Source organism: Mastigoproctus giganteus, chromosome 7 (genome assembly GCF_048544385.1).
Source record: "Mastigoproctus giganteus isolate SK-2022 chromosome 7, ASM4854438v1, whole genome shotgun sequence".
Lineage (NCBI taxonomy): Eukaryota > Metazoa > Arthropoda > Arachnida > Uropygi > Thelyphonidae > Mastigoproctus > Mastigoproctus giganteus.
This window is the reverse complement of record NC_143581.1, coordinates 144,444,938-144,464,504: the sequence shown is the minus strand read 5'-3', so window position 1 is coordinate 144,464,504 and position 19,567 is coordinate 144,444,938. Positions and strand designations below refer to the sequence as shown.

Here is a 19,567-nt window from a genome sequence, read left to right as displayed (position 1 = left end):
TGATTAGACTGGGGTTCGAGCCCGTCACCACCAAATACGGAGGATGTGGAAAGGTCAGGGAATGACCACCGCATATTCTCGGAGCAATATGGCCTTAGTTTCTAATGCTCCTAAAAAAAAACAAAAAATAACAACCAGTGTTCAGCTGGTAATTTCAATTAACAGAATTTCTCTGATGTAACCAATTGGTGTTGCATTTGTCTATTCTAAATTGCATTCTTATGTCAGTGCTAAACTTTTCAGTGATCCAGAGTAGCTGTTGGCATTGATTCTCAGTTGCTGCATAGAGTTTGATGTCATCCATGTACATCAGGTGCGAGAGGGTCTACAGTTTCTTTTAGGGTATATCCATACTTGCTAATGTTGAACGTGGTGGACCCACATTCTGTTTGCCAATGCTGAGCAAACACAAATCTTTTCCTCTCTCTATTAATTTGGTTGGCTAAATTGAGTGTTATACAAGGTGCTACCCAAAAGTTCCCAAATTGTATTTATAAAATAAATTAGACTCACCCTGGGTCTTATTCCCCACCATCACCTTCGAAGGATTCCCCTTGAGAGCGTAAACACAGATCCCAGTTCTTCTCCCATGATTTGAATGCATCCTGAAAGTCCTTTTTCATCATAGTTTTCAGCACCACCTGCATTTCGGTTTGAATATCCTCTACGCTGTCAAATCTTCAACCCTTCAGCTCGATTTTCATTCTTGGCAAGAGGAAGACGTCTCCGGGGGCTAAGTGTAGTGAATAAGGGGGTGATTGCCATGTTGTTGAATGCCAAAAACTGCGCCACAGCAAGATATATGTGGGCTGGCACATTGTCATGATAAAGGACCCAGTTCTTTGTGTACCACTTCTCTGGACGTTTCCTCCTGACGGCTTCCCTTAACCACCTCAGGACATCATAGTAGAACTTTGCATTGACGGTCCGGCAGGAGGGACATATTCCTTATGGATAATCCCATCAATGTCCAAAAAACAGATCAGCATGGACTTCACATTGCTGCTGCTCATTTGTCGGGCTTTCTTTGTGCTCTTCTACTAGGATGATTGTTGCTTGGTTTCTGGGTCATACCCATACACCCAAATCTTGTCACCAGTGCTGACCATAGAAAGGAAGTTTTGATCACTCCTGGCCCATTCTTGAAGATCTCTGCTAACTTCCATGTTATGCTGCTTTTGGTCTTTTCTCAGTAACCATGGCACAACCTTGCCCACAATCCTTCTCATATTCAACTCTTCTGACAAAATCTGTTGACACGTGCCATACGATAGTTCTACAATGCCACAAATTTTGTGAATGGTCCACCTGCGATCTCCACAGATTGCCGCTCAAACTTTTGCGACATTTTCCCGGGTGGTGCTCGATGATGGACACCCAGAGTGATCGTCATCATCAACCGAAATTCAACCATTTTTAAAATGATTAAACCAGTAGTAGCTCTGTGTCTGGCCTAAAACATTGTCACCAAAAACATGTTTCAACTTCTTATGGGTTTCTGCTGCTGTATCGTTAAGAAGGAAACAAAACGTGATGCAAGCACGTTACTCTCTCACATCAGCCATCGCAACAATCACAAACTATGCAAAACACACCGCCAAAGAACTGCACCTAAATATTCAGTGACTCTATCCAGCCCAATGCCACGTGGCACACTGATTCACAAAGGATGCATGCAGTGTTACCTAGCACCACAAGTCCATACTAGATGTAGTTCCTGTGCAAAAAGGGCGCCTCCGTAGCCAGGTGAGAAGGAGCAGCAGTGCGTAGCACACGCTTCTTGATTAGACCGGAGTTCAAGTCCGTCACCACCAAATACTGAGGATGCGGAAAGGTCAGAGAATGACCACCGCATATTCCCAAGCAATATGGCCTTAGTTGCTAATGCTCCTAAAAACCAAATAACAAATCTTGTGCAAAATTAAAATTTTGAGAACATTTGGGTAGCACCTCGTACCCTGATATTCTGTGGATAATGCCATTCTAAGTCTGTAATACAAGCCTCAATATGCTTTCTCTAAATCTTGCAGGAGAATACTTCCAAGACTTGTAAGGCAGGGGTACTAACCATGTGGTAAACTCACTGGCATCCTACTGGCAACACTGTGTTGATGCCAGTAAGATGACTTTGAATGCTCTCTAGTTTTATTTCTTGCAATTGCTGTCCTGTAGAATCAGATGCCAGATCCTTAGCAGATGATGGGAATAAATACTACTTTATGGATTAGGCTGAGTGTTTTCTTCTTTAGAACCCAGTTGGCATGGCTGATTCTGGCAATCAAGGAAGCATAGTTTCTTATTTTCTTGGCTACGTAAGGCCGCCGTAGCCTAGTGGTCAGGCGCGTGGGTGCCTAAGTACACATGTCTTGAGTGACTGGGGTTCAAGCTGTGACTACTGAATACGGTGCTGTTTCTTGTATTCAATCTATCATTCGAACTCCTCTGACCGTTTAGTCGTCCCAGAGTATAAACAGAAAATTTATTTATTTATTTATTATTATATGAGGTACAAGGGCAAGCTTACTATCAAAAATGATACCAAGATACTTTAATTCTTGAACCCTCCTGATGGAAGTGTTGTAGATTTTAATAACTGGTGCTCTGCTAGGATTGAGTGAGCCTTATAATATAGTTTTAGTTTTTTCCTGGTGCAATTTTTAGTTTGTGGACTTGCATCCACTCCTGTAGATTCTTCAGAGTGCAGTCTGCCTGATTTTCTGTATCTACTTGGTTGTTTTTGTGATAACAGGATCATCTGTAAAGGCAAAAGCAATTGAAGGATTTATATCCATATTTAAAAATTCACCAAGTTCTGTGCTTCATAAGAATGGAGCCAGTACTGAACCCTGTGGGCAACATACAAAAACCTGTTTGCATATTTCTTGGAATCTGGGTCCGACTGTAGCTTGTCTGACTTTGCGGTAGCTGCAGATAATGTCTTAGAGGTACATTGGCCTTGCTTAGCCTTCTGAAAATGCTGAGCCACCACAAGATGTCAAAGGCACCAGCAAAGCCAACAGGCTAGCATGTAGTCTTCCTCTGTTGTTAGCTGCATTAAGCAGGTGCTGCATAGCATTCTCTGTTGGATGGCCAGGTTTTAAGCCATATTGTTTATCTGAATAAGCTGTTTCTTTGGTAGTGATCTAGTAGCCAGCAAAGTACACTGATGTGCAAAACATATTGCATTCGTAAACTAATGGCTCACAGGATAAGAAGTAGAACAAGTAATAGAGCAAGGGGCTCACATCTGGTGAGTATGGGCTTGGCAAACCCAGGGTCCTGAGCTGGATATCATCATTCTTCTCTTTCTTGGTGATTCCTTTCTACTTCTCTCTCTCCCTCTCAGGGTAACTCGGGAATTTTTTTTTGTTTTAGCCGGTGCAGCATAAGCCTCAGGCTTCCTTGTACCATATGGCTGATAATAATAATAATAATAATAAAAGATCTAAACCTCCCAAGCACTTCCTAATTAATTTCACAAATATACGTGGTCTCAATTCTAATCTCAACAATGTCCATTTCCACTTGCAGTCTGCCAAACCCTGTGTACTTTTCTGACAGAATCGCAGTTATTGGTTGATTCAACTACTGCTCATCTCAGATGCCCAGATTATTCGCTGTATGATTCCTTTCGCCACAAAGGTGCATATGTCCGTTCTGATATTCTCTGTTAGAGACTTGGCAATTTGGAATCTCCTCTCTTTGATCTTCTCTGGCTTAAAATCTCTCTACCTCATTGTGTCAAATTCATCTGTTGTCTCTACCGTTCTCCCAATTCCACTAATCACTTGGAGCTCTTTGACTTCCTCTCTTTGCAACTTCACTTTCTCCAGTCCAACTTTCCTAACAGTGAAGTAATTTTCCTTGGTGATTTTAATGTTCACAACTCCAGCTGGCTTCCGTTTTCTAGTCACACCGACCCAGCTGGTTGAGATGCTGAGGCTTTTGCAATTACTAATGACCTTGCACAGATTGTTCATGTACCTACAAGAATACCAGACAATCCTAATCATACAGCTAATATGCTTGATGTTTTTCTCACAAACAACCCTTCTAAGTACACGGTCGAAGTGAGAGGTCCTTTAGGCACTTCAGATCACAACTTGGTGATCGTCTCTTCTCCAATGGAGCCTTTATCTCATGGCTATTCCCAACCTCGTGTTGTTTGGAATTACAAGAATGCAAAATGGGATGACCTGCAAGACTTCTTTTCCTTGGTCGGATTACTGTTTCAAAACATCTGATGTCAACATTTGCTCAGATCGTGTCAGTGAAATTATTCTTGCAGGAATGGAATCTTTTATCCCAAATTCTACTTTAAAATCTCGTCCTTTATCTAAACCTTGATTTTCCAATAAATGTGCTAAGGCTGTTCAAGAGAAGAATGTTGCATATCGTAATTGGCTTGTTTCTAATTCTCCAGTTTCATTTTCGGCCTACACCAAAGCTCGCAACAATTGTAAAGCAGTTATTAATTAGTCCAAACTAGAGTTTGAACAGGCTAAGAGTAGGAAACTTGCTGCTTGCCCTAATGGTAGCCGAGCATTCCGGTCTCTTGCCAAAGCTATTGGCCACAACTTTTGCCCATCTCTGTTCCCACCTCTGTCCAAACCAGATGGTTCTGTTGTCACTTCAGCCAGGGATAAAGCTGACCTGCTAGCATCCCATTTTTCTTCCAACTCATGTATTAATGATCTTGGTAAAACACCTCCCACCATTCCCAACACGCTCCATTCAATGCCTCCTGTGGTCTTCCGCCAAAAAGATGTCAGAAGGATTTTGATGAATCTTGATGCTAAGAAAGCTCCAAGTCCCGATGGTATTTCTTCACTTGTTCTCAAAACCTGTGCTCCTGAACTTACTCCTATTCTTTGCTGCCTTTTTTCACTTTCTTATTCCAAAGGTGTTTTTCCTTCTGCTTGGAAATTTGCTCATATCCAGCTAGTTCCTAAAAAGGGTGACAAATCACTCCCATCCAATTATCGTCCCATTGCAATTACTTCTACTCTTTCTAAAGTAATGGAGAAATCAATTAACCGCCAACTCTTAAACCACCTAGAAACCTTCCATCTGATCAACGATCGCATCGCCAGTATGGATTCTGTCAGTGTCGATCCACTGGTGATATTCTGGCTTATGTTACACATTTATGGACTAATTCAATGGAAAGGTTCGGTGAAACACAAGTAGTTGCTCTTGACATCTCAAAGGCTTTCAGTCGTGTTTGGCATAAAGGTCTTCTAAACAAGCTTCCATTATGGTTTGCCAACTGTTTTTAGTAATTGGTTATCCAGTTTTCTTTCCGATCGCTCACTGAGGGTGATGGTAGATGGCTCTCTGTCTTCTAACTTCTCCACTAATGCCGGTGTTCCCCAAGGTTCAGTTCTTTTCCCCACTCTTTTCCTCTTGTATATTAATGACCTTCTTCCGTTGACTGGAAATCCTATCCATAGTTTTGCCGATGATAGCACATTGCATTCCACTTTCCATTTTGAGAAACCTTGTCCTGCTCAATCAGCTTCAATTTCTCGAAAATCTGCTACCAATTCCTTAAACGCCGATCTTCAGGTAATTCTCCAGTGTGGCAAAGACAACTTAGTTGATTTCAACCCTTCTAAAACTCAGTCTTGTCTTATATCTCACGAAAAGGATTCTTCTGCTCCTATGCTTATCTTTAGTGACACTCCAATTTCTAGGTAAAATGATATATCTCTTTTGGGGATTACCCTGACTTCTAATCTCTCTTGGTACAAGCACATTACAAATATTACTTCCTCTGCATCTGAAAAACTTGTTTTTCTCTTTCACTCTCGGCCATTACTTTTCTTCCAAACAGCTGTTCACTCTATATAAATCACAAATCCACCCTGCCATGGAATATTGTTCCCACATCTGGGGTGGTGCATCCAAAACCTCTCTCAGGCTGCTTGATTCCATTCAGAAGAGGGTAGTTAGATTAATTAATGTTCATCTCTAACAGAGTCTCTCCACTCGCTGTCTTATAGACGTACTGTTTCTGCTGCATGCCTCTTCTACAGATACTTCCATGGGCACTGTTCTGAATTGGCCCCTCGACGTGGGCACCTGTACGTGGTGAGGGGACCTCCCAGTGACGCTGCTGGACTTCCAGACTAGCATCACTGGGATCTAACGCCCATACCTTGGTTCCAGGGTTACATCGTTGGAATCCGGCGTGTGCAGCCGTGCGCCGCGACCCGTGGAAGCGGAAAGGGGGATCCTGGTGGTTGAGGGGCCCAGCTTCAATACACCACTTTGGCCCCTGCTTCGACGAGACGGGTGGTCCCGGACCGGCTCGACTGGGATCAATCGGCGGGTGGTTTTATACTGCTAGGGTCAACTGCGTTCCAATACGTCTCTCTCCCTATGGTCCTGGGACGGGATAAAGATTTATTGGTAACGTGGGTATGGTGTTCTAAGCGAACTCGGCGTCCCATTCGTGTACGCAGTACCTGCTAGTTCACGAGTGGGCGCCCCCGCGTAGGGCTCCGTGGTGGGTGAGGTACTTAGGCATCAGACATTTTTTCTTTACTCTCATGAGTAATTTAAATTCTTCTTCTGGGGCCCCAACAAGGCCCCTACCTAACCGATCAGATGAGAATGACACCAATTCTGCCAAAAGAGCCAGAACTGAGGATAAACGACCATCTATTACACCGCTTTTCCTCATACTCCATTCTACCGGAGAGCAGTCAATTGGGAAGATGTCACCCTTCTTTATCCAGAAAGGATTAGAAGGGCTGGCAGGATCACCAAAATCTGTAAAACGGCTACGTTCTGGCGATCTTTTAATCGAAGCTTCCAGTGCAAAGCAAGCAGAAAGAATCCTGAATGCGACATCCATAGGGGGAATACCGATCAGTGTAACACCCCACAAAACTTTGAACTCTTCACGAGGAGTCATTTCAGAGTGGGATCTTCTTCATGTCTCTGAGGAAGAGATCTGCTCTGAACTAAAAGACCAAGGAGTGACGGCTGTCAAGAGAATATCAATGCGGAAGGATGGGAATCTCGTCCCTACCCGAGTTCTCATCATAACATTTAACACCCCACGGCCTCCAAGTTCCATCAAGGTAGGCTATTTAAACTGCCCAGTGCGGCTTTACATCCCAAACCCACTGAGGTGCTTTAAATGCCAAAAATACGGCCATTCACAAACGGCTTGTCGTGGTAACCCTGCCTGTGCTCGATGTGGTTCAAAAGATCACGAGAGCAAGGAATGTTCAGCTTCTAAACCGATCTGTATAAATTGCCAAGGAGAGCACCCTGCTTACTCCAGAGCATGCCAGCGGTGGAAGGATGAAAAAGAGATCCACAAACTAAAAACAGAGCTGAATATCTCCTACCCAGAGGCCAGAAGACGCATGCAACCAATAAATAGCGGGAAACCTTCATATGCCCAGAAGGTTTCTGCGAAGTGCACTATCGGTACACAAACAGAGATGACTGTACCACCAAAAGAGTCATTCACTCCGATTGCACGCTATTTATTGAGTTCACAAAAGCCCACCAAAAAAACGCAGTCAGCTGCCACTCCTATATCCGTACCTCCGAGTGCTCCACCACTACCAAAACCAAGTGGTAAAGAGCTAACAGATAAAACAGATAAAACAGAAACAATGGATGTCGAGCACAAGGAGGTACCGGATGAATCAGTCTTGGAACTCTTCGCGGAGGAAGAAATGGACACGGGACAGCGACCATTCTTCCCCAAAAAAGATAAAGCCAAGACTGATAAAATTAAGCCCTCAGCAGTTCGGAAGCCGCCTGATGGACCTACCAAGCCAAAATAATGGCTAAATTCCTACAATGGAATTGTCGTGGATTCCGGCGAAATACTGATGACATCAAGGCCCTCCTGCAAAAGCACAAGCCAGTTTGCTTTTGCTTGCAGGAGACGTATCTAAAAGCAAACGATGATCCCACCATGCATAACATCACAATCTTTCGTAAGGATAGAATTGCGGATGGTCCTGCTCATGGAGGAGTGGCTATCCTTGTGAGTAATCAGACCCCAGTTCAGCCCTTGCTAATTACAACCAGCATAGAGGCTGTTGCAATTCGCCTTACAGTGGGTTTTCTATTAACGGTCTGCTCTATTTATTTGCCACCTGGGACTGACATCTCCCAGGAAGCCCTTGATGATCTTGTAACGCAGTTGCCGCCCCCTTTCTTATTTCTTGGGGATTTTAACGGACATAACACCCTGTGGGGTAGTGCTAACATCAACGGAAGGGGACGAGTCATAGAGCATATGCTCAATGACAATGACCTTTCCCTTCTAAATACTGGAACAAACACCTTCTTCCACATGCCTACCCGTACTTTTTCTGCCATTGATCTCTCTATCTGCTCCCCTTCTCTACTCCCTTCACTCACTTGGGAAGTGGAGGAGAATCCATACGGAAGTGATCACTTCCCCGTGATAACCTTGTTAAACAGTGGGAGACCATGTCTTCCCTTCAGGTTACCACGGTGGAAGATTGATCAGGCTGACTGGAATGCCTTCCAACATCAGGCAAATTTTGACCTCAGTACAGTCAGTCAGGAGCCTATCAATGATGCAGTTAAGTACATCACAGAAATTATTGTCCAAGCAGCTGCGAAAGCTGTTCCAAAAACATCTGACCGGTTTCCACCATTTCCCAAACCTTGGTGGAATTCACAATGCACAGCAGCAAAAAAGGCCCAAAACAAAGCGTGGGGGATATTCCGTCGATATCCTACCACTGCTAATCTAATAGCCTTCAAGAGCACACGAGCCAAAGCACGCTACTTTCGCCGTCAGAGTCAAAAGGAATCATGGATCCGTTTTACGTCATCTATTAACCAGACTACCAATTCTAAGGTAGTCTGGGATAAAATCCGGAAAATGAAGGGAAAATATACATCCCACCCTTCTTCAATCCTAGATTATAATGGATGCGCTATTGCAGATCCAACTGCAATAGCCAATGCTCTTGGGGAAACATTCTCTAACATCTCTGCAACATCTTCGTATTCCCCAGAGTTCCTGGTCCTGAAACATAAACTAGAAAAACAAGCACTTAATTTTAAGACCAAGGGCCTCTATCCCTACAACGGGGATTTTACTATTCAGGAACTGAAAAGAGCCCTCGCTCTTTCCAAAGCAAGTGCTGTTGGACCAGATGGCATCCATTATGACATGATTAAACATCTTTCACCAAAATCTATGGATTGTCTGCTCCTTCTGTATAACAGAATCTTTATTGAAGGGCAGTTTCCGGATTCCTGGCGCAAGGCAATCGTTCTTGCCTTTGCTAAGCCAGGAAAGGATCCAAAAGTCACTACCAATTATCGTCCTATTGCTCTGACTAGCTGTCTGTGCAAAATCCTGGAGAGAATGGTCAATTCTCGGTTAATTTGGTACTTAGAATCAAATGACCTTCTCTCCAATATCCAGTGCGGCTTCCGAAGGAACCAGTCCACTTTGGACCATCTTATTAGACTGGAAACATCCATCCGGGATGCTTTCCTAAAACGCGAACACTTGGTGTCGGTGTTCTTTGACATGGAGAAAGCGTATGACACAACTTGGAGATTTGGCATCTTAAAAGATCTGCATAGCCTTGGTCTTAGGGGACGACTCCCCATTTTTATTAAAAACTTTTTAGACAATCGATCTTTCCAAGTTCGTGTGGGATCCTCACTCTCTCGTTCCATTAGCCAAGAGGAGGGAGTACCACAGGGATCAGTTTTAAGTGTCACGCTTTTCGCCATCAAAGTAAATTCCATCACAGAACAACTTCCTCCAACCGTAAACAGTGCCCTCTATGTTGATGACTTTAGCATTTTTTGTCAGTCGTGCAACATGAGGGTTATTGAAAGACAACTGCAAAAAGCCATTGATCGCCTTAATTCCTGGGCACTTGCTAATGGCTTCAGGTTCTCGCCGGAGAAGACCGTTTGCGTGCACTTTTGTCGCAAGCGTAATCTTCATCCTGAACCTGAATTAAGGCTCGGACATAATGCTATTCCAGTAGCGGCGGATACAAAAGTTTTGGGACTCGTATTTGATAAAAAGTTAACCTTTCTGGATCACATCCGTCAACTCCGCACAAGGTGCACAAGAGGGCTGAATATTCTGCGCTCTCTTTCCTCTACATCTTGGGGTGCGGATCGATGCACCCTACTACGCACCTACCGTGCACTTGTACGATCCAGACTTGATTACGGGTCCCTGGTATACAATTCGGCCAGAGACAGTGTACTTCGTTGGCTGGACCCTGTCCATCATCAGGCCCTCCGTATAGCTACTGGAGCATTTCAAACATCTCCTGTCCAGAGCTTATACGTCGAAGCAAACGAACCGCCGTTATCGCTTCGACGTAAGCAATTGTCTCTAAACTACGCTCTAAAACTAAAATCCTTGCCAGACCATCCTACGTGGCTATCCGTTTTTGAGCCACGATGGGAAAATTTGTACAACACTCGAAAGACTGCCAATCGTCCTTTTGGTATTCGTCTCCAAGAGCTACTCAAAGAACTTAATATCAAGGTAGACAAAGTTGCTCAAACACCGAAGCAACCCCTTCCACCCTGGCATGCTCATGTTCCGGCATGTGACTTGTCCCTTAGAAATTGGGGAAAGTCGGACACTCCATCGTCTGTCTACCTGCAGCTTTATTCAGCACACCGAGCTGAATATTCTGACTTCGCGCCAGTTTACACAGACGGCTCGAAGTCGGAATCATATGTGGGATCTGCTGCTGTCTTTACAGACAGCACTACATCGGAGCAGATTCCCTCTGAATGCAGCATATTTACTGCAGAGCTGCACGCAATAGAGTTAGCCTTGGATCACATTAGTGAATGCCAACACCAACGGTTCATTTTATATTCTGACTCTCTCAGCGTGTTACAGGCTTTAATAACCGTGAAATATAATTCTCATCCAGTTCTGGCGCACTATGGCCATAGTTGCCGATGCGCCCAATAAATTCCGAAACAAACAAACAAACAATCATCCAGTTCTGTCTAGCATTCAGCAGAAGATTCACTTCCTCCGTGAACGTGAATATGACATCCGCTTCTGCTGGATTCCTAGCCACATTGGGATTAAGGGAAATGATTTGGCTGATGCCGCAGCCAAATCAGCAATTCCCAATAATAACCGTTGCCTGTCAGTCCCCTATACAGACTACAGGCAAACAATACAGCAAAAGATACATTCCCAATGGCAGGATTTGTGGAATAGACAGACTGGGAATAAACTATATTGTATAAAGCCTGTAATTGAACCGTGGCAGTCTAGTCTGCGCAGGAATCGTAAGGAGGAAGTTGTTCTTGCCCGGACCCGCATAGGACATAGTCATTTGACTCATTCGTTTTTGCTGAGGGCTGATGACCCTCCTATGTGTGTGTCCTGTGGTACAACTTTAACTATCAGACACCTTTTAATTGACTGTCCAGATTTTAGCAATATCCGTTTTACCGCTTTTAACCATCTGACTGAGCCGTATACACTCAGTCAGATTTTATCTGACAATGACAATGTGTCTGCTGTTTTTAGCTATTTTAAATTAATAAAAGTTTTTAATTGTATTTAATTTATGCTTTTGTTACATTATTATATATTTGGACATGGTGGCCTTACTAATTAGGTCACCGAGAATTTAAACTTTTTAAATATTACCTAGTCTTGGCGCATTATGGCCACAGCTGCCAATGCGCCATAAAAAACCAAACCAATCAATCATGTTCTGAATTGGCTTGTATAATTCCCGCTCTCTCTTTCAAAACAGTCCGAACACGTGCCGCCCACCAGCCAACATGTTTGGAACAACCTTCCTTCATACGTATTTCCTGAAAATTACAGTCTACAGAAGTTCAAGTCCAATGTCAACAAATATCTTCTTTCGTCTTCTCAACCTCCACCCAAGCATGGTACTAAGTACTATAGGTTCTAATACCTCTCGTGTTTGGGGTTTAAATTAAAAAAAAAAAAAAAAAAAAGTAAAGCAGAACGGTGAATGAAGTAGAAGTAAGTAGATGGGCTCAGGTAGTTTGGGGTTGCAAATCCCGTTCCTATAGATAAGACCCTGAATGAATGTCTGGGAGTGTGTACATCATGTATTTAAGGTCACTTGTGTGAGTAAAGATAATAACATGATAGATAGATAATGAAAATTTAAGTTAAAATTAAAACTAGTATAAATATATACATGGTTAATACACTGTAATTGGCCATTTGGTGGGTACAGGTTTTCTAAGTTGTAAGACACCACAGAGGCCAAGTGCATTATTTATACACAACATTTACAAACTTGATGGATATGGGCTTTTCTCATTAATATTGCTGATTATGTTTGTCTATATTGATGGCACATAGTTTTTTATGTTTGATGATGTTAAGGGCTTTACAGAAGTGGTAGCAGAGATAAGCTGTAGGAAAAGGGTTGTTTATCAGTTTTTTATATATCATCCTGATGTTGTTGATGGTTATTTCCTTATTGCTGCAGATAGTTGCTATCCTGATGCTGTGCACTAGTATAACATTGGCATGTTCAACTATTTTAAAATTAAATAAAATTCGACTATTTTAAAATTAAATTTGACACGTTTATTGTACAGATTGATGGTAGCTTTTAGATGGTAAGTTTCAGACCAATGGTCTGAAACCTCATTTCCACAGGAGCTTAACATCTACAGATATACAGATGATCTCATAGTAATTAACTGCACAAACTTCATCATGGAATATGGACACTTATACCGCAATGAGCTCAAACTGGAAAAAACAAACAACAAAGATACCACACCAATTTCTTGAATCTTGAAATTACTGTAATATACAGCAAAGCTACCATCAACATGTAAAACAAATATAATGCATTTAATTTTAAAATAGGCAACCTCACACAGTAGCATTCCAATTTATCTAAAGGAGGAGGCGCCTCCATAGCCAGGTGGGCAGGAGCAGCAGGTGTAGCACATGTTTTTGATTAAACCGGGGTTCGAGCCCATGCCCACCAAATACGGAGGATGCGGAAAGGTCAGAGAATGACCACCGCATATCCCTGGAGCAATATGCCTTAGTTGCTAATGCTCCTAAAAACCAGATAACAAACAACTATCTAAAGGAGTGCATGCCAGTGTGTGAAAAGAGACGCTCCATTTTCTGCTGGAGTTTCTTACAAAGAAACTCCAGCAGAAAATGGTTGTAAATGATTGTTCGAATGATTGTAAATAGAGTGTTTCTGTTTATGTATTTTTGTATTTATGTAAATAAATAAAATAAAAAAAACCTAAACATCATTGCTGACCAGGTACACCCTTTCATAGCAATGGTCTTCCCCTCTGGCAGTGCCATCTTTCAGCAGGATAATGCGCCATGCCACACTGCCCGGATTGTTCGAGACTGGTTCGTGGAACATGAGGAAGACTTCCAGGTATTGCCCTGGCTTCCAAATTCCCCAGACATCAATCCCACAAGCATCTGTGGCTTGTGTTGGAACAGCAACTCCGATCTGCGGCATCTCAACCATGGACCTTACAGGAGTTAAAGAATCTGCTGGTTACATGTTGGTACCAGATACCACAAAACACATTTAGAAATCTTGTAGCAGCCATGCCTCGCCAGGTACGAGCTGTTTTGGATGCACATGGAGGACCAACATCATATTAGGTAGGTGGTCTTAATGTTTTGGCTCATCAGTGTATATATATATATATTTTTTTTTTTTTTTTTCTTTTATTATTTTATTTATTTATATATATATTTTTTTCAGTAGAATAATTCTCAGGAAAATGACAAACCTTTTCACTGAAAGTTATCTTATTTATCCAGATATCTAAAAAGAATTAGCTTGTATAATGATTGTTTTTCATATTATTTATATAGTTCTATTACTTATCTCTTTATAAAATTGTAGAAAAAATAATTTGAATAAATATTCATTGTTAGGATATGCAGAAAGCTGGATACTGAGCTTCATTGCTTATTAGAAGATATATCTCATTTTACAACCGAAAAAGAAAAACAAGAAAATGAGAGAGATTTAACTCACTTGGTACCTTCTCATTCAGAATATATAGATATAGCTGTTGATGCTTTAGAGATACATAATTACTTGAAACATATTGCTGAAGAAAAAATTGAAAGGTAAATATTATTTATGTAATCTATGAATAATCTAAATTCATTCAATAAGTATCTGATTCTGAACACTAATGTATATGTTTTAGGGTGAGAAGAAAGGAATGTAATAAAGAAGCAGGGTGCTGTTTGTACATAGGTAACATAGTCATTTGTGAAGAGCCTAAGCACAAGCTCTGACATTGTTATATGAGGGACAACGTGGTCACCTGGCAATATAGACAGAAATATGGAATGCAGTGTGAGCATCATTTCTCAATATGTTTCACCACCTGCATTGAAATAGAACCCTGTTTCTTTTCTTCATTAATGCATTAGTCCTATGCTGCCCACCAATAGGGGTTTTATTATCATGAAACAAAAGAAACATTTCTAATCAGAAGTTTTATAACAGTTTAATAAATAATAGATTCACCTACCTGGTGATGTTATTTGATTAAAAATGATATTAGTTACTTTAGGTCAATTTGTGAATAACATCTGTAACTGTCACAGGAGGGTCAACATGATTCTCCTCCTCTGCTTCCCCCTCGACGTGGGCACCTGTACGTGGTGAGGGGACCTCCCAGTGACGCTGCTGGACTTCCAGTCTAGCATCACTGGGATCCAACGCCCACAGCCCAGGTTCCAGGCTTACATCAATGGAATCCGGCGTGTTTGCCGTGCGCTGCGACCCGTAGAAATTCGGAAAGGGGGATCCTGGTGGTTGAGGGGCCCAGCTTCAATACACCACTTTGGCCTCTGCTTCGACAAGACGGGTGGTCCTGGAAGGCCCGGCTAGGATCAATCGGCTAGTAGGCTCGCCTGCGAGGGTCAACCGTGTCAATGCCACGCCACTACCCTCATGGTCCGAGGGACAGGATTCAGGCTGGCGGCGGTGCAGGTATAGTGTCTGGGTAGCCCTGGCATTCCACTCCCGAGCACATTTATTGCATGCCGGGTAGTGGGCGTCCCTTTGGGCTCCGTGGTGGGTGGGGAGCCCGGGCACTGAACAATTAAAAAAACTCCATGAATCCTGATAAACTAAATTCTTCAGGGGCCCCAACCCGGTCCCTATCTGAAAACATTGATATAGATTCAGATAGCATTATTGCTACAAAGAGGCAGCGAACAGAAATATCATCAGGGCCTGTTCCAAGGTTCCTAATTATGCACTCAACCAGTGAAAAACCAATTGGAAAAATGTCACCCTTTTTTATACAAAAAGGGTTGGATGGGTTAGCAGGTTCACCCAAGTCAGTTAAGAGGCTCCGCTCTGGGGACCTCTTGATTGAAACAAAAAATGACAGGCAGTCTGAACATCTACTCCGAGTAACATCATTCGGAGGAATCCCTATAACAGTGACACCACACAGAACACTCAATTCATCAAGAGGTGTCATTTCGGAGTGGGACCTTCTCGACGTAACCGAGGAGGAAATCTGCTCCGAATTAAAACCACAGGGAGTGACTGCCGTGAAGAGAATTACTGTACGAGGGGATGGAAAAATTGTTAAAACCAGGAGCGTTATCCTGACTTTTAACTCTCCTAAATCTCCTGATGAGATTAAAGCTGGATACATCAACTGTTCAGTGCGTCCATACGTTCCGAACCCGTTATGGTGTTTTAAATGCCAGAAGTATGGACATTCCCAAATGGCCTGCCGTGGAGTCCTTGCATGCGCTCGATGCGGTGCAAAGGACCACGAAACAACAGCATGTTCAGCCGCAAAACCCACCTGTATTAACTGTGAAGGCGAACACCCGGCCTACTCACGAGCATGCCAGAGGTGGAAAGAAGAAAAAGAAATTCAACGGCTGAAGGCAGAGCTAAATATATCATACCAGGAGGCAAGGAAATCGGTCAAACCCCTGAATATCAACAAATCTACCTACGCCCAGAAGGTAGCAATGAGATGTTCCGTCGGAACTCAGACGGACATGACCATTCCTCCAAAGGAGTCTTTCACTCTCATCGCACGGTATCTCTTAAGTTCTCAAAAACCTGCACAAAAGGACCAATCAGCTGCCACTCCTATATCGGTACCTCCTAATGCTCCACAAGTAACTAAGGTAATTATGAAAGAAAAGAATAAGAAAGGGGAAGTCCCCCCTAGTACCCAAGAAAAGATGGATGTCGAGCAGAAGGAGGTACCGGAAGAATCAGTCTTGGAACTCTTTGCGGAGGAAGAAATGGACACGGGACAGCGTCCATTCTTCCGCAAAAAAGATAAATCCAAGACTGATAAAAGCAAGCCCTCAGCACCTCGGAAGCCGCCTGATGGACCCACCAAGCCAAAATAATGGCTAAATTCCTACAATGGAATTGTCGTGGATTCCGGCAAAATATGGATGACATCAAGGCCCTCCTGCAAAAGCAGGAGCCAGTTTGCTTTTGCTTGCAGGAGACATATCTAAAGGCAAATGATGATCCCACCATGCACAACATCACATTTTTTCGAAAGGATAGAATTGCGGATGGCCCTGTACATGGAGGAGTGGCTATCCTTGTGGGTAACCAGACCCCAGTGCAGCCTTTGCTAATTACAACCAGCATAGAGGCTGTTGCAATTCGCCTTTCAGTGGGATTTCTATTAACTGTGTGCTCCATTTATTTGCCACCTGGGACTGACATCTCCCAGGAAGACCTTGAGGATCTTCTTACGCAACTGCCTCCCCCTTTCTTACTTCTCGGGGATTTTAACGGACATAACACCCTGTGGGGTAGTGCTAACATCAACGGAAGGGGACGAGTCATAGAGCATATGCTCAATGACAATGACCTTTCCCTTCTAAATACTGGAACAAACACCTTCTTCCACATGCCTACCCGTACTTTTTCTGCCATTGATCTCTCTATCTGCTCCTCTTCTCTACTCCCTTCACTCACTTGGGAAGTGGAGGAGAATCCATACGGAAGCGATCACTTCCCCGTGATAACCTTGTTACACAGTGGGAGACCATGTCTTCCTTTTAGGTTACCACGGTGGAAGATTGATCAGGCTGACTGGACTGCCTTCCAACATCAGGCAAATTTTGATCTTAGCACAGTCAGTCAAGAGTCTATCAATGATGCAGTTAAGTACATCACAGAAAATATCGTCCAAGCAGCTGCGAATGCTGTTCCAAAAACATCTGCCCAGTTTCCACCATTTCCTAAACCTTGGTGGAATTCACAATGCACAGCAGCAAAAAAGGCTCAAAACAAAGCGTGGGGGATATTCCGCCGATATCCCACCATGACCAACCTTATAACCTTTAAACGTGCACGAGCCAAAGCACGATATATCCGCCGTCAGAGTCAAAAGGAATCGTGGATCCGTTTTACATCATCTATTAATCAGTCTACCAACTCTAAGGTAGTCTGCGATAAAATCCGGAAAATGAAGGGAAAATATACATCCCACCCTTCTTCAATCCTAGATTATAATGGATGCGCTATTGCAGATCCAACTGCAATAGCTAATTCTCTTGGGGAAACATTCTCTAACATCTCTGCAACATCTTCGTATTCCCCAGAGTTCCTGGTCCTGAAACATAAACTAGAAAAACAAGCACTTAATTTTAAGACCAAGGGCCTCTATCCCTACAACGGGACATTCACTATAGAGGAACTGAAAAGAGCCCTCACTCTTTCCAAAGCAAGTGCTGTTGGACCAGATGGCATCCATTATGAAATGATTAAACATCTTTCACCAAAATCTATGGATTGTCTGCTCCTTCTGTATAACAGAATCTTTACTGAAGGGCAGTTTCCGGACTCCTGGCGAAAGGCAATCGTTCTTGCCTTTCCTAAGCCAGGAAAGGATCCAAAAGTCACCACCAATTATCGTCCTATTGCTCTGACCAGCTGTCTGTGCAAAATCCTGGAGAGAATGGTCAATTCTCGTTTAATATGGTATTTAGAATCAAATGACCTTCTCTCCAGCATCCAGTGCGGCTTCCGAAGGAACCGGTCCACTTTGGACCATCTTATTAGATTGGAAGCATCCATCCATCCGGGATGCTTTCCTAAAACGCGAACACTTGGTGTCGGTGTTCTTTGACATGGAGAAAGCGTATGACACAACTTGGAGATTTGGCATTTTAAAAGATTTACATAGCCTAGGCCTAAGAGGGCATCTGCCCTTTTCTATTCAAAACTTTTTAGCCAATCGATCGTTCCAAGTTCGTGTGGGATCCTCACTCTCTCGCTCCTTTAGCCAAGAGGAGGGAGTACCACAAGGATCAGTATTAAGTGTCACGCTTTTTGCCATCAAAATAAATTCCATCACAGAACAACTTCCTCCAACTGTAAACAGTGCCCTCTATGTTGATGACTTTAGCATTTTTTGCCAGTCGTGCAACATGAGGGTTATTGAAAGACAACTGCAGAAAGCCATTGATAGTCTGATTTCCTGGGCACTTGCTAATGGCTTCAGGTTCTCGCCGGAGAAGACCGTTTGCGTACACTTTTGTCGCAAGCGTAATCTTCATCCTGAACCTGAATTAAGGCTCGGACAAAATGCTATTCCAGTAGCAGCGAACACAAAATTCTTGGGACTCATGTTCGATAAAAAATTAACCTTTTTGGATCATATTCGTCAATTCCACACAAAGTGCACACGTGGGCTTAATATTCTCCGCTCGCTCTCCTCTACATCTTGGGGAGCAGACCGATGTACCCTTCTTCGGCTTTACCGTGCACTTGTGCGATCCAAACTAGATTATGGGTCCTTGGTATATTCCTCAGCCAGAGACAGTGTCCTGCGGTGGCTGGACCCCGTCCATCATCAGGCCCTACGTATTGCTACTGGATCATATCGCACATCTCCTGTCCAGAGCTTATACGTCTAAGCAAACGAACCACCGTTATCGCTTCGACGTAAGCAGTTGTCTTTAAAGTACGCTTTAAAACTGAAATCCCTGCTAGACCATCCTACGTGGCCATTCGTTTTTGAGCCACGATGGGAAAATTTATACAATACCCGTAAGACTGCCAATCGTCCTTTTGGTATTCGTCTCCAAGAGCTACTCAAAGAACTTAATATCAAGGTAGACAAGGTTGCCCAAACACCAAAGCAACCCTTTCCACCCTGGCATGCTCATGTCCCGGCATGTGACTTGCCCCTTAGAAATTGGGGAAAGTCGGACACTCCACCGTCGGTCTACCTGCAGCTTCATTCAGCACACCGAACTGAATATTCCGACTTCGCGCCAGTCTACACAGACGGTTCGAAGTCAGAATCATATGTGGGATCTGCTGCTGTCTTTACAGACAGCACTATATCAGAGCAGATTCCCTCTGAATGCAGCATATTTACTGCAGAGCTGCACGCAATTGAGTTAGCCTTGGATCAAATTAGTAAATGCCAATACCAACGGTTCATTTTATATTCCGACTCTCTTAGCATGTTACAGGCTTTAATATCTTTGAGATATAATCCTCATCCAGTTCTGTCTAGCATCCAG

At 43.1% G+C, this 19,567-nt stretch overlaps 1 protein-coding gene across 3 annotated transcripts in view; it reads left to right on the top strand.

Annotated features, from left to right (window-relative positions):
• The window catches only part of Cog1 (conserved oligomeric Golgi complex subunit 1), a 546,651-nt gene that overhangs the window by 346,875 nt on the left and 180,209 nt on the right, over positions 1–19,567 (top strand). For all 3 annotated transcript variants that reach the window (XM_090377929.1, XM_090377930.1, XM_090377928.1), the window contains one exon: positions 13,946–14,143. In XM_090377929.1, the coding sequence (XP_090234055.1) occupies positions 13,946–14,143 (198 nt within the window). The remainder of the gene's footprint in view (positions 1–13,945; positions 14,144–19,567) is intronic.